General features: G+C 38.9%; 1 protein-coding gene across 1 annotated transcript; it reads left to right on the forward strand.

The window, feature by feature from the left end:
- Window positions 1–1393: 1393 nt before the first annotated feature.
- Window positions 1394–2048, forward strand: LOC124775600. The gene is made up of 2 exons (XM_047250431.1): window positions 1394–1676; window positions 1762–2048. The coding sequence occupies exons 1-2, from the start codon at window positions 1394–1396 to the stop codon at window positions 2046–2048; spliced, it is 570 nt and encodes a 189-aa protein (XP_047106387.1).
- The last annotated feature ends 25000 nt before the right edge of the window (window positions 2049–27048 follow it).

Consider the following 27048-nt stretch of genomic DNA (forward strand, 5'->3'; position numbering starts at 1 on the left):
AATGAAAAAAATTTTTTTTTACAAGGGAAATTATGTGCACTATAGATACTGAGATTCGTTCCAGAACCACGGACGTAAAGAGGAGATATATCCAATACACTGCTCGGTGTCAGACTGCGACAGCAATCCTAATATTTAATTGTAATTACACTGATAAACGTGTGTCTGGTTCCCAATATTCTTGTGAGTCTGGAGATGGCTGTAGAAAGCACAGCAGCAAGCATGCAATCTTTTGTACACCGGTTCAGAGAGTCAGAGAAAGCTTTCAGCTTATGATGATTTGGCTCGCAGCTCCCCCTGGATGGGTAAATAGTGAACTAATACCCAGTTTGCACCGAGTTTCCTTCTGTGCCGCATGTATATTCTGCAGAAATTTCAAAAGATTTAATATGACGAGTGTTTCCACTGAGAGTATTGATAGCATTGTCTTGGGATGTGAGGTCGTCCATGGCCAACTGGCCTCTCTCTGGTCGACATGCTCTTCTGCGGCTGCGGTCATGGGCCACGTTTACGGTGGTAGTTTCCTCTGTTGGCAGTGCACAATGGCACTGTGAATATGTGGGATGTATTTGACGATCTGTAAATCACTTTTGCAGGGTTGAACTGTCAGTGCAATATGGCGATCTGTAAAAATAGTTTTTGCCACTGAAAGTCTTGTCTGCAGGGCGGGGGGAGGGGGGGGGGGGGGCAACAGTTCTACCACACCAGCAGCATCAGTAATTAGGTGTGTAAACTCAGTAAGAGCCAATCAGAATGCTCCATTTATTCACAAGACATCCTTTGTGCTGGGGCATAGGAGCCTCTACACAGCGGTGAGAAGGTTTGTGTTTCAGAAATGTTTGTTGAAAGCAGGACTTAAACACATGATGGACGGGGTGCCTAGTTAGGACCATCAGGAAGAACACATTCGGCATTATTCTGTGCTATTTTTGTAAACAGGTTCTGTTAGGACAAGAATTTCCATGCAGATAATCTGAGACATCACGAAAGCTCTTACAAAAGCGATCATTAACCATTTCTGCAGCACTTTACAATTTCTAAGAGGTCGACTTGGCTCTTATTTTACATAGCCCTTGTGACATCCGTATAACATTGAGAACCTGTTGGAATGTTTGTACATTTATATCGATATATGGAATCCAATGAAGCATGATATATCTTTATAGCACAACCGTTTTGTTCTTTGCGTGTTTTCTCACTCACTCTAAAAAGATGGATGTGTGTAGTTGTACCATGATTTGTACTTAACATTTGTTCTGAATAAATATTATCAACATGGTAGCAGTTCACGGTTGTAAACCACAAACGAAATGTGTCCCTCAAAATAATAGTGATCGGCTGTAAATTAAATGGAAGACTGTTATTCGAAAAAGTGTGATTTGTGAAACTGAACATGGCTGATACTAAGATACCGGTATTTGATGGAGAAGACTACGGGAACTGGAAAAGAAGAATGGAAATGTACCTGAAAATGAAGAAATGCTATACAGTGGTTTCAACAGCGAAAACAAGCATGGACAAAGCGGATACATGGGAAGAAGAAAATTTGATTGCAATGAACTACATATATGGAGCAATTTCGAACAAGCAACTAGAATTTGTGAGTGATAAGGAAACTGCATTTGAAATAATGAAAAAGTCTGATGATTTATACTGCAAATTGTGTGCAGAAACAAGTTGGACACACTGAGGTTAAAAAACTACAGTGATATGGCAACATTCTTCAGTGTCTTTAAAAAACAGTGAACGAATTAAAATTAGCCTGTGCAAAAGTGACAGAAAAAGAGAAGCTAAATTATATGTTGAGAACATTGGCAGAAACCTTGAGCTGTATTGGGAACTTGATCGATGTTTTGAAAGAAGAAGATCAGACAGTGGAATATGTTAAAAGTAAACTTCAGTTGACTGATCTAAAAGAAAAGGATGGAAGTGAATGTGTAAAATCCAATGCATTTCGTGCTGAAAAGAATACTAGTATGAGCTACCAAGAGCAATTGTGTTACGGATGTGGCAAACCAGGTCATATAAGGAGGGACTTTTGTCATTGAGGAACAAGCAGAGATTCAAGGACACGTGGAGGACATCACTGAGGAGGCGGTCACAGCAGTTGGCAACATGGGCAGAGTGATCACTCCAGCGGGAACAACTGGTCATTTGGTCAGAGTAAACATCATGTTACAAGAGGAAGTCGTCATCCTGGGCGCCGAGAATGTCAACATAATGGAGTCAGCATGACCAGCTTTGTAACAGAGGTACAACCTACAGTTATGTGTAAAAACCTTGAGTCAGGTAACAACGCACAGATTGATTGGTTGTTGGATAGCAGTTGTACAGATCATGTTGTTAATAATGAGAGTTATTTTTCTGAGTACATAACCTTAAGAGAGCCTGTAAATGTTAAAATTGCAGATGGAAAAGTATTGCAGGCTACAAAAATAGGAAACATAATTAGTTATTTTCCAGTTTACGATGATATGGTTGCAATCGAAATGAATAATGTGTTTTATGCCCGAGGCATGGACAGAAATTTGATTAGCTATGCTAAAGTAACAGAAAAACATAAAGCTGTATCTGTTGGCAATTCTTCAAAGATTTTCGATAAATACAATAACTTACTTGTGATTGCTTTGAAAGAAGATAGGCTGTATAAAGTGACAAGTAAAATCTACAAGGAGGAGATGAATGTAAACACTGTCAGTAGTGGGGATAGTATGTCAGCTGAGGAGAAATGGCATTGTATATTGGACATGTAAATTTTAACGATTTGAATACACTGTGTAAACAGCAGTTAGCTTATGAATTGCCAACAAATTTAGAATCAGAATTTATGAAGTGTAAGGTCTGTATTGAAAATAAAATGCACAATTTACCTTTCGAAAATAAAAGAAGCAAAGCAAAAGAAACATTGGAGATTATTCATACTGATTTAAATGGGCCTCGCTCAACTTATGGTTTGCACGGGGAAAGATATTTTCTCACTTTCATTGATGATTATAGTAAAGCAGCTAGAGTCTGTACTATTAAATCTAAAAGTCAGGTTTATGATGTTTTTGTGGAATATGTAAATGAAATTGAAAATTTAACTGGTAAAACTATTAAGAAATTGAGATGTGTCAATGGGAAAGAATATTTAAATTCAGATGTGTATCAGTTTATAAGACAGAAAGAAATCATATTAAATGCATGTCCTCCCTATGTACATGAATTAAATGGTACAGCTGAAACATATAATAGGTAAATTATGGATATGTCATGATGTCTGAGATCTGAAGCGAGGGTAGATAGGCGATTTTGGCCAGAAGTGGTATGTGCAGCTGCATACCTTAAGAACAGAACTTTAGCTAATACTATTGAAAAGAAAACTCCTTATGAGATATTATTTGAGAAGAAACCTGATGTTAAACATCCTGATGTTAAACATTTAAAGTTATATGGAAGTATGGTTTTTGTACGTGTACCAGAACAGTTGAGGAAGTCAAAGTGGGACCGTAAAGCAGACTTGGGAATTTTAATAGGGTACAGTGAAGTTGGTATAGAGTATTGATTAATAACAAAGTTATCATTGCCAGACATGTTGATATTGTGGAAGAGGATGTCAGGTGTATCGATATTAAGGCATCCAATTCAAGGAATGGACATTTTAAGAGTTTCTGAGTGCAAAAGCATAAACAATGAATCAGTAAATGAGTATACGGAAGGAAGAGATATTGAGCGTTGCCCAAGTAAGCAAAAACAAAACCAGGAACTAGAGTTGAGAAGGTCAACTAGGGAACATAGAATGCCTGATAGATTAAATGATTACATCTTGAGTAACTTCATTTATGTAAACTTTTGTTGTGCTGATAGTCCAGAAAATTTTGAGGAGGCAATGAATAGTAATGAGTCAGAAATGTGGAAGGAAGCAATGGATAAAGAAATTGAAAGTGTAAATAAAAATAAAACTTAGAAACTAGTAACTAAACCAATAAATGTAAATGTTCTTGATGTAAAGTGGGTTTTTACAAGGAAATCAGATCACTTGTAAAGCAAGATTAGTTGTAAGGGGCTTCCAACAAAAGGAATTTGTGGATGACATTTATTCACCGGTTGCTATGATGCAAACATTGAAAATATTGTTGTCATTCTGTTGTCAAAAGGGCTTAGTTGTAGAACAAATGGATGTACAAACTTCATTTCTTAATGGAAAAATTTTGTCAGAAATTTGTTAAGCAACCCCCTGGATACATGGATGGAACAGTTAGGGTTTGTAAGTTATTAAAGGCACTTTACGGCTTGAGGGAAAGCCCTAGAGTATGGTATGACTGTCTGGATGAGTTTTTAAAAGGTCAAGGGTTTCAGAGAAGTAACTATGACTATTGTCTGTATGTACTGAGGGCTACAATTTGTGTTGCCTATATAATTGTGTTTGTTGATGATCTGCTAATTTGTTGTAAAAGTAAAGAGAAAATACAAGCAATCAAATGTCTGTTATCCACGCGATTTGAGATGAAAGAATTAGGTGAAGTAAGAATTATCTTGGGATAGATATTAATTATAATTATGCAGAAAATGTAATGAGTCTGATTCAGGATAGCTATATTGAATCTATAGCTAAGAAATATCAGATTGAACATGCAAAATTGTACAGTACACCAATCGAAGAAAATTTGAAACTAGATGTAGCACATGATGGAAGTCTTGATAGCAAGTACAGGAACTTGATAGGTTCTCTCCTGTACATAAGTTCTGCAACACGGCCAGATACAAGTTACAGTGTGAATTATTTGAGCAAATTTCAAAGCTGTTACAATGATACTCATTTTAAGTATGCTGTGAGAGTACTGAAATATTTGTATCAAACAAAAGATCTGAAGCTAACATATAGAAAGAATGAAGATATGGATTTGTTAGATTAGTTTGTAGATGCAGATTGGGCAGGTGATTCTGTGGATCATAAGTCCACATCAGGCTATGTAATTAGATTATTTGGAAATGTAATATTTTGGAAATCCAGGAAACAAAGAAGTGTTACAAAATCTTTACTTTCTCTGAGTATGTAGCATTGTCAGAAGTTGTCACTGAGATTAAGTTATTTCTAGATATTTTGAATATTTCTGATGTAAAGTCTGACAAGCCCATTAAAGTTTATGAAGACAACTCAGGGGCAGTCAGTATTGCCAGATATGGTAATCTCACTAAAAATTCAAAGTATATTGAAGTGCATTACCATTTTGTGAATGAATATTTTAAAAACGGAATTACAGACATTTGTAAAGTAGATTCAGAAAGCAATGTAGCAGACATTTTTACCAAATCTCTGAGCAAGCATAAGTTTGTAAAATTTCGAGACATGTTAAATGAAATCTGATTATGGTATAAGTGTAAGGAGGCATGTTGGAATGTTCGTACATTTATATCGATATATGGAAGCCAATGAAGCGTGATATACCTTTATAGCACAACCATTTTGTTCTTTGCGTGTTTTCTCACTCACTGCAAAAAGATGGATGTGTGTAGTTGTACCATGATTTGTACTTACCCTTTGTTCTGAATAAATATTATCAATAGAACCTTTTAGATGATGAGCTGCCACGCAAGCATTTCATGGCGATGCGTCAGCCACGCTGGGCAGGTAAGTACGCGTCCACAGCTAGATGCAGCTCACATGTCCTGTTAGGAACAACGCAGGCTGTGCTATTCTGGGGAGCACTGGGACAGATTTCTATAGCGTGACCTGTAACATCAGTATCCACAGGTAGACGTTTCGCACCAGCAACAATAAACACGTGTGCAGGGCCCAGAGGGCGACTTGGCTCTCATTTACATAGACATGTGACGTCAGTATAACACTCGAAGAACTGCAGATGTGACTTTCACCTGCTTGCTGTAGACGGCAGCGGTGGTAGCTCGCAGCGGCATAGACGCGTGCGGAAGTTTGAACAGTTCGCAGTTGACCATAGTTTGAAAGCTTTGGCTGTTTAAGCGTTGTGAGTGTGTTTGCATAGTGTTACACATGCATTATCTTTTGACAATTTACGAGCTGTTTTCGTGTCTGCACATGAGTGTACTTTTTTTATTTCGACAGTTTACGAGTAGTTTGCAGGTTTGTAAACTGTATATTGTGACCCCAAGCACGTCAGAGCAAGTGTTTTTGTATCAGTATAATAAATAAAATATATGAAATTCGTACCTAAATAAATTGTTCCAAAAATAAATAAAGTACACTCCTTCCTCCCCCAAGCAGCCCATCCTAGGCTGTCCTTTTCCTGCCATTTCCTCCCCTTCCCTCCCCCCCAGACCGGCATCTTGGATTACGTCACGGAAGGATGACAGCGTCCTCTGGTGGCAACACTGTGTACTATGTCAGTTGGACTACAGACCTCATGAGGGGGACACTGGATGGAGCCACTGCCTCAAATTGTTTAAATAAACACTGCATGCAAAATAAAGACTTACATCGATCCTATCCAGCAGCCCAGCACAGGCATAGTCCTTTTCCCACCAATCTCCCCCACCCCAGACCGCCATGGAACAACTGCGCCCTCTGGTGGCAGTACTGTGCACTAGGTCAGTTGGACTCCAACCCTCATGGTGGACACACTGGCTGGAACTACTGCCTCAAATTGTTCAACATTTTCTTAGGTTAGCTGTGATGTGTTGCATTGTCCTGATGAAATTTCAACTTCCCACCATTTTCTGGGGGAGGGGAAGGGGTTAGGTTAGTGGAGATAGCCCAATTGACCTATTTTCCCACCCAAAATTTCAACTTCCCGCCATGACGTCATTGGGACGTTGCCATCTCTATCGCCATCTTGGATCGATCTTGAATAAATTTGGCAGCAATGGATAATGGGGCAACACGAACTTTGTTCTACTACTTTATACCAACCGATCCCTTCCTCTAGTCACGGCGTGCCACAAATTTCTTTTCTCTGCAATTTTGTTCAGTATCTCCTATTTAGTCACATGATCTACCCACCTAATCTTCAGCATCCTTCTGAGCACCACATTTCAAGAGCTTCTATTCTCTCCTTGTATGAATACACTCGATGTTAACAAATTTCTCTTCTTCAAAAACGATTTTCTTGCTATTGTCAGTCTACATTTTCTATCCTCTTTACGTCGCCTATCACTAGTTTAATTTGCTGCCCAAATAACAAAACTCATTTACTACTTTAAGTGTCTCAGTTCCTAATTCCCACAGCATCAGTTGATTTAATTCGACTGCATTCCATTATACTCGTTTTGCGTTTGTTGATGTTCGTCTTAATCCCCCTTTCAAGACACTGTCCATTCCATTCAACTGCTCTTCCAAGTCTTTTGCTGCCTCCGACAGAATTACAATGTCATTGGTAAACATCAAAATTCTTATTTTTTTTCCCTGGACTTTAATCCTCCAACCAAATTTTTATTTTTCCTTTATTGCTTGCTCAATATAGATTGAATAACATCGAGGATAGGTCACAACCTTGTCTCACTCCCTTCTCGACCAGTGCTTCCCATTTGTCTCCCTTGACTCATGTAACTGCCATCGGGTATCTGTAGAAATTGTGAATAGACCTTCGCTCCCTGTATTTTACCCCTGCCACCTTCAGAGTTCGAAAGAGAATTCCAATCGACATTGCCTGAATCCTCTAAGTCTACAAATGCTATGAACCTAAGTTTGCCTTCCCTTAACCAATCTTCTATGAGAAGTCGTTGGGTCAGTACTGCCTCGCGTGTTCCTACATTTCTCCTGAATCCAAACTGATCTTCCCAGAGGTCAGCTTCTAACAGTTTTTCCATTCTTCTGTAAAGAATTTGTGTTAGTACTTTGCAACTGTGACTTATTATATTGATAGTTCAGTAATTTTCAGATCTGTCAGCACCTGCTTTCTTTGGAATTGGAATTATTATATTCTTCAGGGTACTTCACCTGTCTCATACAACTTGCACAACAGATGGAAGACATTTGTCATAGGTGGATCTCCCAAGGTTATCAGTAGTTCTACAGGGATGTTGCCTACTCCCGGAGCCTTGTTTTGACTTATGTCTTTCAGTTCTCTGTCCAATTCTTTACGCAGCGTTTACGTTAATATATTCTTAAAAGACAGGTGAAACCAATCGACAAGATGACTAGCTGCAGGTGTCAAACCAAATACAAATGAAAAGTCTGTTGTGACTAATGGAGAGAAAGGCAGAGGATGAACAGGACGATTCATTGCATGGTTAATTGAGCAGCTACAGCTTTGCCTGTATTGATATTACTTACTGCCTTTTAGGTTTTTCTGGCTAATCTTTCCGGAAAAAATTAATGCTTTCACTGTTTTGTGTTAGATTTCTCAAACCTAGCAACTTATCAAGGTGCTTAGAGAACCCAAAGTGACCATTCTGACGTTTCTGTGTCATTGTTTTAACAGCATACAACGTCACACATACTCCCATTTGTAAAAATTATTATACACACTAATATAACAGCTCAACTTGCACACCACAGTCAAAATGGATTACAAAAACGAGCCACAGGGTCGCAAATGTTTGTATTAGGTTATGCGTTATTGTTTTTCATGTAATAAATAGTACGAGCACAACGTGCTAAAAAAAATAAGTAACAACAATGACACAAAGCAAAATAGAATGCTTTTATGGATTTTGTAAACAAAAGTTATTAATTCTACAACATGTATTACAATGTTTTAACTGGAATTCCCTCATTCATTTTAATTTATCCCCTCATTGTAAGGCACTCAACGTCTTCTGTCCTCTCTGCTTAGGTTGTCAGTTATTTTGCCACCAAAATAGCAAAACTCATCTATTACTTTTAGTGTTGCATTTTGTAACCTAATCCCCACAGCATCGTCTGATTTAACTGAACTTCAATCCATTATACATGTTTCAGTTTGGCTGGTGCTCATATTATAATCTCTTTTCATGATATTATCTATGAGGATTGGAACTTTAATAGTGGCAACTATTTATTTTCAGCTCGTACAAAATAGATATCTATTTCAAAGTTTTACTGACCTTCAAAGTAGTCACTAGCATTGTGTATAACCCACGGCCAGTGATGTTGAAGTTGTAGGATACTCTTATCAGTGCCAGATGTGTTGACAGTTCAAGCGGCGTGGTCTATTGCCCGACGAATTTACAGCAGCGAATGCCGTGAAGTGTTTCCTTCAGTTTAGAAATCGCGTTGAGCTCCGAGGGCTTAAGTCACGTGAGTGCAGTGGATGGTATAGCACTTAGCAGCCCCATCAGTCAAACAAATCAGTAACAGCTTGCACTGTACGTGCTTGAGCACTGTCTTGCAAAACGATGGTCAGGTCTTGCAGAAAGTTTCATCACTTCTGTCTCTATGCTGTTCATTTTTGGAACAACCTACGACCAGATTGAGTAACATCGGATACACACTACAACCTTATCTCACTCCCTTCTTCACTATTGCTTCCCGTTCATGTCCTTTGGCCCTTATAGCTACAGTCTGGTTTCTATACAACCAGTATATAACCATTTGCTTCCAGTATTTTACCCTGCTACCTTCAGAACTTCAAAGAGTGTATTCCAATCAAAACTGTCAAAACCTTTTTCTAAGTCTACAAATAATGTAAACATAGGCTTGCCTTTCTTTAAACATTCTTCTAAGGTAAGTCCTAGCCATCAGTACTTCCTCATGAGTTTCTACAGCTCTCCTGAATCCAAATTGACCTTTTGGTAGATAGGAACCAATGTTTCAGTACACCTAAAATGCAGTAGGGTGGCATAAGGAACACACATCTGGTGATGGATGTGAAAGTATCCAAAACCCGTAACTGATAGAGTTTAATACAGTTTTCAAGACATAAAACAGTGAGTGGTTGCTGCGTCACTTCATGTGTTCTTACGACAGCCGTGCTGTGCGATCCCTCCAGTATGAGTTTCTGTGCCCTGCGATACAAGCACTGCAGGACAAGTATATTTTGCTAGCATTGTCAATCAGTATTGGCAGGTGAATCCTATCTCACCTCAAAAGAGCTAGATTTATTGCAAAATCGATAGCACGCCAACATTTATTATCAAAATATGATTTTATGGGGTACCAAACAAAATTTGAAAAATGTTGAGGATTTCTTGGTAGTATAAATTCACTCTGACGAGCACTTATATTGAGTGAGTGTGTCTATATATTTCCCACACTACCTTGACTGTGTGCTCTGCATACCCACACCATTAGTTTGATACAGGACGATGTGTGAAACCTCTTTCACACTACACACTTCTGTTGTTGTAGTGATCTGCTCCAGCTGCTGCAGACGCTGTATTGAAGCTGAAAGTGTTAATCAAAGTTGCGGAGAAATATTCGTCTGGGCTCTGTTGCATAGCAATCAGATTTGCTTTCACTTGTTAGAAATGTCCAACACTGGTGGATTTAAATGATCCGTGAAATTACTCCTTTCCTGAAGAATGCATCAAACTATTTCATTAGAACTGAACGCTCCCGTCAGAAATGATCTCGAGCTGGTAGTCATTAATAGATCATAACTGAAGTATACGTGAATTGTGGAATAAACCTTCTTGAAATGAACAATCTTTTACTGGCTTTTGTGTCAATGCAATTCTTCTCGTTACATGAATTATTTGTTGACTGGCTTATATACAGATATATAATACAATTTCCTTCAAAATCTCGCAACGGTGTCAATTTCTACTTCACAAGAATGAAAACTCTTAATGAATTACTTCTTAACAAGAACAAAAACTTCATACATTAAGAATAATTATCTGAGTGCTAACTGCCACAGAGTAATAAAGAATATAATTCTCCCTCTCTCTCTCTCTCTCTCTCTCTCTCTCTCTGTCACTGTCACGTCAAGTGACACTGCTTTTTTTCTTATTGCATGATACATCATATATTCCCCTCTTGTGGACAAACGTTTCTGAGCAAAAACAAACGCGAGTGTTTCATTCATTTGTCGAGGATGGCATGAGATGTGATCCAAATCATTTTTCATCATCACTCAAATATTCTGTCATGACCCTTGGGATGTCTCAAACTTGCAATCTAGCCATTCGGCCAAGCCCCACAAAGGAAAACCTTGGCGTAGATTCACACTTGTATTTATCATCTGCAAAAAAAAAATTAATTGAATAACAATGGATAATAGAATATTTACAATATGAATATTTTTTAAATGAATTTAAACACTTTTCATAAAGAAACACAACATTGTTAATCCTCTGTGTCTTGAGGTGAACTGTCGACACGTTGGGTTACGTCCAACTACGATTCCCTTCTATTTGTCATCTCCAGGTAACTGATTTGAATTCTATTCCCATTTCATCATATCCTCGTGGGTATCACTTTTTCAGCACAGGGTTTACATGAAAATAAGAGTCAGTGTAAGTTCCGTGGAAAAATATGTTTGATCTGTGCTGAGCTGAAATAGAATCTAATCTAACGTCCTTTCTACTTCTCTGTCCTGAATTCTAAATATTCGGAAATTGTAAGATGTTCTTGATTCTTACCAATAACCATAGGACGCACTATACACTAAACCAACTGGTGATGCCATCTCAACTTACACTCATCATCTTTCAGATGCACCTTAACACTTGTTGATGTACTTTTAACTGCTCACCATTCGCTTAGTTGGTCACTTCGCAAGTAACAACTGACACGAAAAAATTTACATACACAGTTATGTTACAACAATAACACAATTACATAGAAAATGTCCATTACAAAAGACTGAAACAAAGTATAAGCGGGTTTTTAGCTGAGAATGGGTTACCCCTTCCCAAAAGCATGACTTCCACTCTGCGAGTTAAAAAAAGATACGAACATACACTGACACTGTCAAATTTGACATAAGCAAAAAATATCTTGCCATAGACTAGATTCATATGAATCACTAACCCATGGTCGTTGTGCACTGTGAGACCTGATTGAAGTTATTAATAATTGATTAATTAAAAATTAAAAGAAATGAGTCATACTATAGCTAAATTCTCTGCATTCTGGAAAGAAAACTTATCTCTACATTGAAAAACAAATACATAATGTCTGCATATATCTCTAACATTATGCCTGAAAAGAAAAACTAACTACTAAATTGCAAAAAGACAAAATATCGTAAGTATGGTTCATAATTTCAATGTAAAACTGTCTAATCAATGTTACCTGATATGAATAGTATCTTCAGAATTTTCAGTCATCATGAAATTCCTTTAACAAGTGATACGGATACATTCCTTTCACCTGTTCATTCTTCACATCCTTCAAAACATAGGCCCCTGGATGAGGTATTTTTGTAATTACAAATGGTCCTTGATACAATAATTGCTATTTTTTGTTCCTCCTCTGTGCAAGTGAAGCCTTAGGATGAGTTTTTACAATAACTTGGTCTTTCACTTTATATGTTTCTATTCTTCCTAGTTTAATGTCAAAATAGTTTTTCTTTTCTTCGCCTTGTTCGCTATATTGAGTAAGGCTTGGTGTACTTAATTTTGGAGACACATTCTGTTAATTGCTACTTTAGGGATTGGTTGAATCCAGTCATTCTGCTCCTGTTTTCCAAACATCAGTTCATGCAGAGTGCCCTCTGTCGTAGTGTGTGTCATATTGTTCACAATTTCTTGAAAATCATAAAGATAGTAGACCCATTTGGTTTGCTGCTTGTGGCAATATGTTCTCATGAACTGGTTTAATTCATGAAAGATTTGTTCCACAGGATTTGCAGAAGGGTGGTACATTGATGTTAGAATTTGTTTTATACCACAGCTGCTTAGTGTTTGCCTCCAACGAAATCCAGTGAATGTTGACCTATTGTCAGAAAGAATAGCCTCTAGTTTGCTTACATTGACTATACAATCTTACCAGTTTCTTGGCTATGGATGCACCAGTAGATGATTTTAACGGATAAAGTTTGACATATTTGGTGAATATATCGAGAAAAGCTACAATATATTTGTATCGTCCTCATGTTGATGGTAGAGGACCACAGACGTCGACCGAAATGATCGATATTGGTTTAGTAGGTATAATAGGATGTAGGAAATCAATCGCACAAAAATTTCCTCGTTTGGGTAGCTGACTAATTAAGTCATCCTCACTCTTCTTAGGAATATACACCTTCCAATTATCTGAATCAAGATGCCCTTTGAAAAATAAGACGTCGCCCTCAACTTTGTACAGTCACTTAAGGTCTTCATTTCCAGGTTTTCCTAAAGCTTCTTTTATTGAAAGCAAATGAGGATCTTCATTTTTTAGTTTTCCAATATTCTTTTATTTTAAGAAAATGTTTCCTATATATTCGTCAGTCATTAACAGAACTTTGAATTCAGACGGATTGTCCATGATGTTCGTTGTTGACAAATCACCGTCTGGCAATCTTGACAGTGCAACAGCGATGAAATTATCCTGTCCGCTTATGTATTTCATTTCAAATAGAAGCTCTTTGAGTGAGAGCGTCCATCTTGCTAGTCTGGGATGTAACAATTTACACGTTTGCAAAAAACTTAACGCTTCGTAGTCACAGTATACTGTTGTCTTTGTTCCGTATAAGTAATAGTGAAATTTTTTTAATGACCAGACTACGGCCAATGCTTCCTTTTCGGTAGTCGTATACGTCCTTTCACTAGCAGTTAAGAATCGGCTAGCGAAAGTTATTGCACATAAAGTTGGTTTTCCATCTACCATTTTTACTTGGAAGAGGCAGGAACCCATTCCAGTTTGCGAAGCATCCACCATTAAACCGAATCCTTGACTCATATCTGGATGATATAACATTTGTGAGTTAACTAAGGCATGTTTTATTGCTTCAAATGCTTTCTGACATTGTTGCGTCCACACCCACGGAGTATTTTTGCGCAACAAGCTGTACAATGGTTCTGGATTAATAGAGTGGTCGTAAATGACACACCTGAAAAAAGAGGCAACTCCGAGGAATCCCTTTAATTGCTTTTTAGTTGTTGGAATTGCAAAGTTTTTGATTGCCTTTCATTTCTCGGAGTCCGGTGAGATTCCCCTTTCATTTATAAGATGACCCAGAAATTTAATTTCATCCCGAGCAAAATGGGACTTCTGTAGATTCGCAGTTACGCCTGCTTCCTTGAAACGTTCCAACACTCTCCTCATTAAATTGACGTGCTCCTTCCATGTGATCATAGTGACGAGCATGTCGTCCAGAAACAAACTGCTTTGAAGTGCAGGTCCCAATGCGTAATCTAGAACATTTATAAAAACTCCCGAATTCACGTTTAGCCCGAAAGGTAGAACCTTAAATTGGTAGCTTCTGCCTGCGTTTACAAACGCGGTGTACTTTTTTTATTGTTCGTCTAGCACCACCTGCCAAAATGAACTTCTGAGATCAATATTCGATAAGTATTTTATCCCTTCGAACCTTTGAATTAATTCATCGATATTTTCCGGATGAGTTCGCACGGGCACGATAATCTTATTTATTTGCCGTGCGTCTAGCATTAGATAAACTTTTCCTCCCTTTTTCGGAACATGAAGAGGACTACTGTATGGACTCTTTGAAGGTTCGATCAGCTCCGATTAAAGCATCTGTTGGATTTGCGCAGCAACCGCCTTTTGTTAATGCCACAGTATTGGATAAAAAAAGTACGGCAGAAAACTTGTTGTGGAATCACAGCTAAATGACATGAATATCCCTTGATTACACCAGGCTTTTCTTCAAAGACTTCATGATATTCCTGTAGAAGACCGTATAATTGCTTTCTTTGATGGTGCTGCAAATATTCAGGTTGTTGAACTTTTTCATATACCACATCTTCAGTTTTTAAAACTGGTTGCAAATAATTAATTTGGTATTCCCGTGCAGGTTCGCAATGTATCCATTGCATTTGCAGTTTTTGTCCATGACAATATTTTCAATGGCTACTATGTTCCCTGAGAAGATACACCTGATGTCTTTGATCCATTATTGCAAAACTGGCACGACCCAGAGAAAAATCGATATGCTAATTCCTCTCTCTAAATTCATCAATTCCCAAGATACAGTCCTCAAACAATTTTTCTATTACAAGGAATGTGCAATTTATAACATTTCCTATACCTAACTGTAGTTGAGTCTGCACTTTATCCTGAGAAGACCTATGACCAGTAGGGCCTACAATCCTACAACACTGAACAGGGAAAATCGGTGGATTTACTTCCTGAAGTATTCTTTGAAATAACTTCTCAGAAATGACATTTACTGCTGCTCCCGTGTCTAAAGTAACTTGCACAGTAATGCCTTCAATTTCCGCCTGAATTTTCGCAACAGATTCAGTGGTATGTTCCTCTTGACAAGGTATCATATTCTGCTGAAGTTCTTCTATTACTAACCTGCCATCATTATACCGAAAAAAAAATTGACGCTTGAATTTTCGCACCTAAAAACTTCCTCGACTGCGCTGTCGGGGCTTCTGACAGTCGAGTCTAGTTGGATGATTGTCCATTATTGGTAGATGTTTGCTCCATTACTCAGTTATTACTGGGGGTTGGTTTCACCATTCATTTGCACTGACGTTTGGCTCCCAACCTGAAATTTGTGGTTGGTTGTGATAATGTTTGGTTTGTTGCTGATATCGACATTTTGGTTGACAATTCCCCTCTTGATAATATCCTTTCCTCTTTTTATTATTTTTCCTTCCGTTTAATTGTTAGTCATGATTACTCTGTTCTGGAGCTTCATTACAAGATTTCACGTTTTTTCTGGAAATAACTCACCTGTGGGTTTGGTGCAGTGTGTGCAAAAGGTTTGTTTCCATACCCTCTATTCTCTTTGGTTTGTTTATCATATGGTTTGTTGTTGCTATTATATTTGTTAGGTCGGTAACTTGGTTGGGTATAGCGAACACGTGATTCTTCGAACAGGGTGTCTATTGAATCCAATGTGGCTAAAAAATCTTCCACAAGTTGTTCAGGCACATGAAGTTTTTCCTTTACTTCAAGTGGAAGTTTGGCCTTTATTCGAATGATATCCTGTGTCGCGATTGGTTCATTCCAGTATTTGCTTTTATTTATACGCTTCTCAAAATACTCCCTTAAAGATCCATTTTTGAAAGAAAATGGTTGTGGATCAAAAACTTTCTTGCATAGTCTTCCATGCACTCCCTTATTCCAGTCTTTGTGCAAGAAAGCGCTTTCAAATTGCTCATATTCTTGACACCATTTTGATGCTTCTGATGCCCACATTGATCCATCCCCATGTATAAATCCTGCAACGCACATAAGTTTTTGTTGATAAGTCCACATTCGTGGCAGTATCCCTCTAAATTGCTTGATAAAGACCACAGGATTGATCGACTTCCTTTCGGGGTTAAATATCTGAAATTGACGATATTTAAGCATTTTCTCTTCATTCATAGTCACAGGTGTATTCTGGTGACTATTTCGTGGTTCATGTTATTCCTTATAATATGGTTCATATTGATTACGTGAATATTCACCAATACATGGATATTGTTGCATGGATTCGGTTTCACTGGTTTCGTCAGGAATAATGTCTGCTTTTGATAAACTGCAGTCAACAGATGTCCCTCTGATATTAACTAAACCTTTGAGTGTATTTTCAATCTTTGTCTTCCAAGCAGGAAATTATTCTCCTATTTCTCCTTAATCTCTTTAATTTCTGATTTAAGTTGTCCCTGTGCAGTTTCGTTGTTAACTTGCACGTTAGCAACCGTTTCTGTTAACATAATTTCGCACCGTCTCTGTTTGCTCTTTCGCCCAATCCTCTGTCTCTATAGAAAAGTTTCTATACATGTTTCTCACCTTCAAGACTAAGACTGTTCTCTATCCTTCGAGTAACATCAATGACTGCTTGCTCGTTGTCGTGCTTAATTGTATTCACGTCCTGTGCAATACTGTTCTGTACATGGACAACTCCTTGCAGTTGAGTATTTAGCTTATCTTGACAATATAATATATCATTGTATTTGGTTGTTAATTCTTTGTATTTCTGTTCTTTCTTAACAATGAGTTGTGCTTGACTGACAATCAAGTGACTGTTTTGATTCCAAACTTTGGAACTTTTCAGTAATATTTTCATTTATTGCTTTTAGTTTATTGGATTGCTCCTGAGCGAAAGTGGATTGTGACGTTGCAAAATTAGATTGTGCAGTCTCCAATGCTTGAATCCTATTCGATACTACGTTAATCCCTTGTGATATGACGGTCAAATTTGACATCAGATGGGGTAACAAATCAGTATTCTCAGCAACTGACGTTTGCACTGGGTTTATTGAAGACTGTACCAACACATTTTTCGGCACAGTAATTTCGTTCTCGCGCGTAGTTGCGGGCAGTGCTTCCCTAGCGAATGAGTACGTCTGTATCAGACGTCAAATTCATGTTATTTGTTGGTTGCTGCGTACTTCTTTGGATTTCACTCCTCATATGAATGTCGGAAATTGCAACAGTTTGTATCGACGCTGTGAGCGCTGTAATTACTGTTGGTTGCTCAGCCGTAATCGACATTTCACTAACTATGCCTGTATGAAATTCTGTGGCACTAGTTGACTATATATTTACATTGCTCAATTGATTTTGTGCCATCGTGATGTTGTGTGCGTGCTTATTGGCTTTGAACACAGACCTAGTTACCACCATGAAAATAAGCAACAGTTTCTCCACTAAATACTTCCCACAAGAGTTAATATTAATTTCTACACATGCAAAAAATGTTAATGTCCTAATGCTGTTGATGCACAGATTACAATGCAATAAGAATGCAGTACATAGATAACACACAAATACTGTCTGAAGATATCTACAGAAATAATGAAATTCTAGTCAAAGTAATACAGAAACTACTCATTATTTATTAAAATCAATAAGTAAAAGGTTATTACAATGCATAAATGCTCAAGACAGCTAGTATTTAAAATGTCTGGCCTTTTTGAGGTTTCAGGCTGGCTGCTAGGACGGCATACACGTTCTCCCGCACGTTCGGTTAGCATGAAACATACAAGGAACCATAATGTAGTTAGACCTTCTGGCTACACACGCACACACATACACAAAATTGAAACATTAATTACTTAATTAATAAGATAACTAATTTCACATAAAAATCAGAACTGTGTCACAAAGTCTCTTACAGGTATATGTAATCATAAATGTGTGTGACTGTTAGTGTCGTGTCCAACTGTCACCATTAAAGTGTTGTTGCAGCAGGATCAAGTCCTGCCACAGTCGCCATTTATAAATTCACTCTGATGAGCAATTATACTGAGTGAGTGTCTCTCTGTATGTTTCCCACACCACCTTCTGTTTGTCTTTATATATTTGAGTGACTGTGTGTGCTCTTTTGTGTTGAATACCCAAACCGTTGATTTGATATAGGGCGATGCGTGAAACTGCTTTCACACTACACACGCTTCTGTTGTAGCAATCTGCTCCAGCTGCTGCAAACGCTGTATTGAAGCTGAAACTATTAAAGTTGCGGAGAAATATTCGTCTGGGCTCTGTTTCATTGCATTCAGATTTGCTTTCAGTTCTTAGGAATGTCAAACATTGGTGGATTTAAATGATCCGCGAAATTACTCCTTTTCCGAAGAAAGCATCAAAAAATTTAATTAGAACTGAACGCTCCCGTCAGAAATGTTCTCGAGCTGGTATTCATTAATAGATCATAATTGGAGTATACGTCAATTCTGAATACACAGGTACCTTCTCGAAATGTACAATCTTTTATTGACTTTTGTGTCAATGAAATTCTTCTCGTTTCATGAATTATCTGTTCACTGGCTCGTATACAGATATATAATACAATTTCCTTCAAAATCTCGCAATGGTGTCAACTTATACTTCAGAAGAATGAAATCTCTTAATGAATTACTTCTTAATAAGAACAAAGACTTACTACACTAAGAATAATAATATGAGCGCTAACCGCCACAGAGTAATAAAGTATCTCTCTCTCTCTCTCTCTCTCTCTCTCTCTCTCTTTCTCTCTCTCTCTCCCTCTAGCACCGTCACGTCAAGTCACGCTGCTTTCTCTCGTATTGCATGATACATCATAATAGGGAGGACCAGCACGTTACACTGGATAGTCATCGACAGAAGTAGCAATAACTTCAGGTGTACCCTAGGGAAGTGTGTTAGGATCCTTGTTTGTTTATTGTATTAAGGCCGAGGTGGGCAATATTAATGGTAAGCGCACACTATTTCCAGGTGATCCAATTATTTACAATGAAGTACTACCTGGAGAAACCTGCACAAATGCCCATATCCAATATCAAGATCATGCTAAAATTCCACAGGGGTGCAAAGACAGGCAACTTAAAGCGTCCAGCCGAGTACAGTCATGCACTTCACAAAACGTAGGAACATAGTATCATGCGACTAGAACATGAATGACTCACAATTGGAATCATTTGACTTATACAAGTTCCTGGTTGTTTGTTGGCAGGATGCTGTGAAAATTTATCAGATTACAAAGGAGATCGTTGATAGATCAATATTGTGTCCTGTCTCAGAATAATGCTCAACTGTGTGTGGATCATACCAAACAGGACTAAATGCGGATATTGAACTTAAGCAAAGAAGTGCAGCGCAAATGGTCATAGGCTCGTATGACTTACAGGAAAAGCGGCAGATACTTGAAGTTACAAGCCGATTAACCTGCAAAATCCTGCTTGGAAAATCGAGAACCATTAGTAAGTGAAGAATCTACTATCGGATTTTTTACTATGCAGACTCGAGTTTAAGCTTTAATTAAAAGCAAATCAAAATAGGCCTATCGTAAAATGGGTTATACCAATATTTTTCTTGTTTTATTTAGCGTTGGGCTAAATGTAGCAATTTGGTTTTAAAGTTGAATATATACATATTTTTTATTTTAGACAGTAATAAGGATCATCTGGATTTCGACGTCTTCACCACGAATTGTTCACTTCAAAACTATATAGCTTGAAATGTATTTGTCCGAAGTTAAAGTGTAGGTTACAGGCACATATACTGACAGTGGAAATCTCAAGTTACAGAACTTTTCTATCACACACAAAAAAGTTCTTATGGTTTTAATAAAAAAAAAGTTTTTCTCAGTCCATGATAAACACGTAACAGAAAGCGTGGTTTTGTTTTGAAGGTTTCTCTTGTGTTTGTAAGGAGCTATAACCACTGTGACCGTACAGTGTGATTCGGATGTTATAGTGATGATGTGCAAGACTGGCTCCGTGCGTACTAGACCTCGTGATTAACAGTGTGCACGGCTGTGAAAATGAATGTATCGTTGCTGCAAACCCCCGGGCTGTTGGAAGACGGTTTACTAGTGACTGGCATCGTAACGCCTGATTCCGCCATTGCACTCACTGTTATTCCCACTGTCCAGAACACAGAGAACCAGTCTTAAACATCACTATAAAATCCCTATCACACTGTACGGTCACAGTGGTTGTAGATTCTTACAACTACAAAAGAGACCTTCAAAAACAAACCCAAGCTTTCTGTTGTGTGTGTGTGTCCGGTGCTGAGAAAAGTTGCTTCAAAAAAATCATAATAACTTTGTGGGTGCTTGAAAAGTTCTGTAACTTGAGATTTCCACTACACATATATGTGCCTATAATCTGCAATTTCATTAACATTGGACAAATACATTTAATGTTATATAGTTTCGACGTGAGCAATTCTTATCGAGGACGCCGAAAATCGGACAATTCTTACAACAATCTAAAACTAAAAATTTATGTTTAACTTTACAACCAAATTGCTCCATAATAATTCTGAATACAACAAGAACTCAGAATGAAACAAGAAAAATATTGGTAACACACATCCGACAGGAGGAACTACAGCAAGCACGTAGAGGTGTTTTGGCAGTCATTCTTCCCATGTTTTAAACGTAAGAACTTATGTGGTACCACGCCAAGTACCATCCACCATGCACGTCAGCGGTTCGCAGAATACGTATGCACATTTAGAAAGCACTCGGGCAAAATATTCTAAAAAATATATTTTCAAGACAGTCTCGATTCTGCGTGAGAGTTAAGATGCGGAACGCTTCCGCAATTTTGCTCCGAGCTAGTACTTTCTTTATTGACACAACCATATATTTGTCTTCTTGTTACAGTGAAATGTCCATTTCCTAATGTTCAAAGTCATTCTGAAGACAGATTGTAAACTATGCATTTGTTTTCGTGTTTTGTAACTTACGAACATCAAAGTACGACGCCCTTCGCTTTTTCACTAAATAATCTAAACAGAGCACAAGACTATCAGAAAATCATTATGTCGAGCGCAGAGCGTTTCACGTTTCGCTGCTAAACGGTGTCAGCTTCTTAGGGATGTCAGGCCATGCCAGATGGGGCGGACGAAATACAGTGGCCTTGCAGCTAGACCTAACAGGGGTCGGCGAAAACCACGCGGCTAGCCGGAGGACACCCATCTTTGCCTGCATACGGTCACTATTTTAGCTAACTCCGGTACGTGAACTAGAGTGCTTAACAGTTTATTTTGTGCAGTTGTGGCGCTGTGTACCTCGGTTCTTGCTGAGCGTCGTTTTTTTGGTGCTCAGTACCGTTGTAGGTTCTCGGTACCTGAGTGCTTAGACCGATGTAGGTGCTAAATATCCGCTGGATCGCTGAAACGGTTGTACTGTATTTTAAGTGTTCCGTGCTTTTCTCAGATTACTGTAATATGGAAGGATATACTTGCGTGTTTGGCAGTGCCAATAGTAACTTGCAAAGGCATATTAATACGAACTAAGAAACTGACAAGCAATATTTGTAATCATAAAAGTTCTAGACATGACGATTTTAGGAAAAATCTTAAATACCCAAAGGTACGAGAAGATAACGTCCACTGAGTAAATACTAGTGTGCAGAACGATGTCAGATGCGTCAACATTGTTCCGTTCACCACGAGATTTTCTAATGAAAACGAACTTGAAACGTGGAAACTTAGAACAGAAAGAGACTCGGCGCGTCAGTTCGTGCGCAACATGGGACAGCACGTTTTACATCCTCGGTTAGATGAGCTGCAAGGTCGTCACTTGCTGTCGAGAAAAGAACTCTGTAATATAGCAAAAAGACTAAAATCTGAAGCTGTGAGATAGGCATACGACAGTGCCAGTGTGGAATCACTGGTACGAGGTTCGATAGTGCAGTTCTACAATACTCAGGGATCGAAATCGGAGACTTAACCACAGCTAAACTTTGAAGATTTTATTCTGATTATAACGAATGAGGCTCACACAGAAATGTTGCGTTAATACGGTGCTAGCTGCATTTGCATGGACAGTACACATGGATTAAAATGTCCATGGTTTTGAGCTAACAGGTCTTCTCGTATGGGGTGACATGTGCCAGGGCTTCTCTTGTGCCTTCATGTTCTCTAATAGGGGTGACCTTTCCGTTACGGCAACGAAGGAACCTAGGGGAGTACTCTTAAATCAAATGTGTTTATGTCTGATATGGCAGAGGTGTATCACAACACCTTGTTGAATGTCATGGAGCCACCGAAACACAGGTGACCGCGCTTGGAAGAAAAAATCTATCCAAAATCAGAGGACGCGAGAAACCAGCGGACGTATACAAAATTACCAGAACTTCGACGGAGCAGAAGGACTAAGAAATTTTTTAAAAATTGCCTGATGAAGGTGTCAATCACGTGAAAGAGGATCCAGACTGTTCAGACTTCGCAATTTATTTTGAAAACATATACAAATCAAATGCCGTAAGTTGGGTCTACTGCTAGCGCCAAAGAGCGGCTCTGAATATGAATACACAAGGTGTTTCAAAAAGAATGTATGTATTTCGAAAGTATATATTTACTTAACTTTAAGACAAACGAAAATGAAACTATACACACATATTTACGAACCTCTCAAGTTCAGATTACGGATGTTCAATATGTCCTCCATCGGCGACACGAGTTGGTAGTATCATTGCCACAGATACTACTACAACGCCGCGCCAACCATGGAGGTATAAGGACCTCCATGGCGCCAACACAAGGTTGGCAGCCCGTCGTCTGCCGAGCACAGCACACACTAGCGGGCTGTGCAGCTTGACGGAACTGGAGTGTGCCTCGTTCACTTCTTAGCTAGACTTCAACCTAGGCAGACGCACTTTCATAATCGGCCCTCAGCCAGTTCTGTAATGTTTGCATTGATTCTCTGGAGAGAGCCCATCCGGCTTAGTCCCTGAGAATATGTTGTATTAGTTCATGGTATTCCATGTTACGAGATTGTCAGTTCATAGCCGCAGCTGCAGTCCTGCAAACTACTGAAGATACGTAATTCCATTGTATTATGTGTTTCTTGAATGATAATCCTTCTTTCTAACAGTTATTATTGCAACCTGGACTCCTTCAGCTCCTATCAACTCGGCCTCCTACTTATTTGCATTTAGTAACGAGTTGAAAACACCCCCGCGTTTCGTGCCTCTAAACAGTGAGACACAATACAGTTCATCACATATACTCAAATTCCTGCCATACTCGGACAAGCATGTCCTTCGTCACTGATGTCATGGCAGGACGGATCCGGTTCTTTATCTCTTCCAGGTTCTGTGGGCGTGGTGGTACATAAACGTTGTCTTTAACGAAACCCCACAGGAAGAAGTCCGAGGGTGTCAAATCCAGAGACCGTGGAGCCCAGCTGAGACATGCTAAGTCGCCAGCTCCTTGACGACCAATCCAACGGTTCGGTACAGTTTCATTCAGATATTCACGCACTTGGCAACTCCAGTGAGAGGGTGCCCCGTCTTGTTGAAAAATGAAGTTGCCTTCGTGCAGCCTCGGAAACAACCAGTTTTGTAACATAGCGAGATACTGGTGACCGTTAACAGTGTTTCCATCAAAGAAGAATGGACCATAAACAGATGATCAGGAAATCGCACAAAAACACATTAACTTTGGGCGAATCTCTTAGATCTTCAATGGCTACATGTGGGTTCCGAAGGCCCCAAATTTGGACATTGTGTTTGTTCACCTGACCACTAATATGGAAAGCCGTTTCATCACTGAACACGATGCTTTGTGCGAAAGTGTTATTACTGTCAATAGCATCAAGAATCTCGGTACAAAATGCCACACATTTGCGTTTGTCATCAAGACGCACAGCTTGTAACAGCTTTAACTTGTACGACTTTATAACCAACCGACGTCTCAAAACACGCCAAATTGTTGTAGGCTGTTGTAGCTCCCGACTGCCACGACGAGTTGATTTTTAAGGATTACGTTGGAAAGCAGTTTGAATTCGTGCAACATTTTCTTCAGGAACACGAGGGCGGCACGGATTCTTTCCTTTACATACACATCCTGTATCTAGAAACTGTCGATACCATCTGCGAATGTTCCACCCATTCGGAGGATCAATTTGGTACCTCAACCTGAAACATCTTTGCATTGTAATCACCGAATTGCACTTCGCAAACTCGAGGGCAAAAAATGAATTCTGCAGCGGAATAGTAATTTTACACACACGACTGTTACCAAGCAAAACAGAAAACAACTGACATCTTGATCTGGGATATAAGCTAGACTATATATTCGTTTCTCCAATAGCCGAGCCGAGGCGCAGCGATCGATAGTTTGGACAAAATAATACTTTGTAGAACATATATTCTTTTTGAAACACCCTGTACACTTAGAATGAATGCATGGCGTAATAAAAAACACGTCTAGAGGGAACAAAACCTAAACGATTAGATATTTCCATTCCTATACTAATGCGGTACATGCGAGATAAATTGTGTGACAGATTAATTTATTTAAATGAAATGGTTCAAATGGCTCTGAGCACTATGGGACTTAACACCTGTGGTCATCAGTCCCCTAGAGCTTAGAACTACTTAAACCTAATTAAACTAAAGACATCACACACATCCATGCCCGAGGCACGATTCGAACCTGCGACCGTAGCAGTCGCGCGGTTCCGGACTGGGGGCCTAGAACCGCTCGGCCACCGCGGTCGGCTTATTTAAACAAATACAAAATATTATCAAAGCTTTCGGCCACAAGACAACGGCACACGACCTCTTCAGAACTCACCACCAGAGATGTGGTTTGTGAAAATGATACTTGGAATGTTCGGTCAGTTAAAGGCAATGAGACATACTACCGGTACGTAATGAAAATAAATAATAGTACATGCAAATGCGCCTTGTAGTGTCATGTCTGTGAAACCGGTTTAAAATTGTTAATAGAATTCTAATAGTGTGCTACATACATGCTTTCACATGTGGCTGCATCGATTAAACAATTACGTTCAACATATCGACATGATACGACCGAGTCGCAGCTACGCAAAATCACAGTGACGCCAAACACTTAGACACTAGTTTAGTTATTGATGAATCAGGCACTTCAGGACACCAAAACGTGGTGAACCATCTACAAAATAAAGGTATGTCGAAAGTATCTTGAAGCAAGGACGCTAAGCGAGGAGGACTGATTCGGTACACAAGGTGTACGTAAGTCCGGGAACACTTCCAATTATTTATTGCACAAGAACCAAACATTGTACAGATATCATAGATATGTCATTTTGAAGAGAAACTCTGAAATGTTTTTTTTTCTTTCTTTCATGTATACCGCCACAGCATAGTTTGGTAATTTGCCGATAGCGCTAGTCGCAAACATGGCGAGCTCTATCGGCCGTGCTACAGAAGGGGCGATGCTATGCTGGGACGGGTATGGCAAGAATTTGATTACCGTATTGACGTCTGCCGGGTCCTCGCATATCGCATGTTTGTAAAAAAAAAAAAAAAACTTTCAGAGTTTCTCTTCAAAATGCAATATGTATGACATCTGTACAATGTTTAGTTCTTGTGCACTAAATAATTGAAAGGGTTCCCGGACTTTATTTACACCTTGTATGCTTCACCTTGCGAATGAGGAGGGCTTTGGAATTATTAACAAAGCACTTCGACCCCTGTTACCAACGATTCGAGCCCGGAAATCCTTGTGGAACCTCGAAGATGATTATGTCTACGGAAAAATTACGGAAGAGAACATCCGTGCCGATTGCGAAGCCCCCTCTGAACAGGAACTTCTGGTAAACTTGATGACTATTAATTAGTTTCTAGTACAGACTAACAACCCTGTAAAACACAATTCAGCATTCTGTTCATGGCTAATGACGCATAGTCTACTGTAAAGCAATTATTCATGCCACATACGTTATGACGTTCTTTTTCGCAGTCTGAGTGCTTTGCATTACTCCTGTAAATTACTTAATTTTGATTGGGTCATTTCTCTGTGTAGCGGTGACGAAATGTGTCTGTTCTGTTAGCTAACCAGATTGTATGAAATAGGGGTATTTTGATGTACTTTTAATTTGACACCCGAGTGGTAAATACACTGAACAAGCTCTATGCAGCCCACATAGCTATGAACATTCTTCATGTTCATAAACATGAAGTTCGGAACAATCGGTGGCTTGCGATGTGTAGGATGCTATTACTGAATAGCGCGAGGACACATTTTCAACAGTATATACTCCATTACGATCTGATCTGGAATATCAGAAATTCATAAATTGGTTCCTGGTTAAGCGCGGTACAATAAATTTATGGGTAATATAAAGAATACTTACGAATTATTTGTGATTTTATTCACTTATCCACTGCAGAACCGATCGTGAAGACGTTCATTCGTTTACTGGCTTCTCCTTGTTCAAACAGAAGTGCAAACTTGCTTTACTGGGAAAATAGATGCTGAGACACGAAAGAAGAATTGGCTGCACAGCAAACTTATAAAGTTAAACCTGTGATATTTTTTCGTTGTGTACCGTCTCACGGTACTATCCAATAAATTTCCGAATTCCTTCTGTGTATCTAACAAACACACTGTTAAATAGACAGCTTATAACTTCAATGTGGTTTCGAAACGTGTGCCATTTGTAGTCACTGACAGTTCAACGATGGGGCTCAGTATCATCACATTTCAACAACGTCTACTATAAAACGATGCTCCTCTTTTCTCTCTTCCATCAGCTGGAACGAGTCACTCAGAGTTTAGAATTGTTAATAGAATTCTAATAGTGTGCTACATACAATCGTTCAAGTTTAGCAGGTTTACAACCGAAAACTCGATCGAAGCCAGGGCGCAGAGGGCGCAGCGCTGCTGAGCAAAGTGCGTCTGTCCTGTCGGTGATT

The sequence above is a fragment of the Schistocerca piceifrons genome, chromosome 2 (genome assembly GCF_021461385.2).
Source record: "Schistocerca piceifrons isolate TAMUIC-IGC-003096 chromosome 2, iqSchPice1.1, whole genome shotgun sequence".
Taxonomy (NCBI): Eukaryota; Metazoa; Arthropoda; class Insecta; order Orthoptera; family Acrididae; genus Schistocerca; species Schistocerca piceifrons.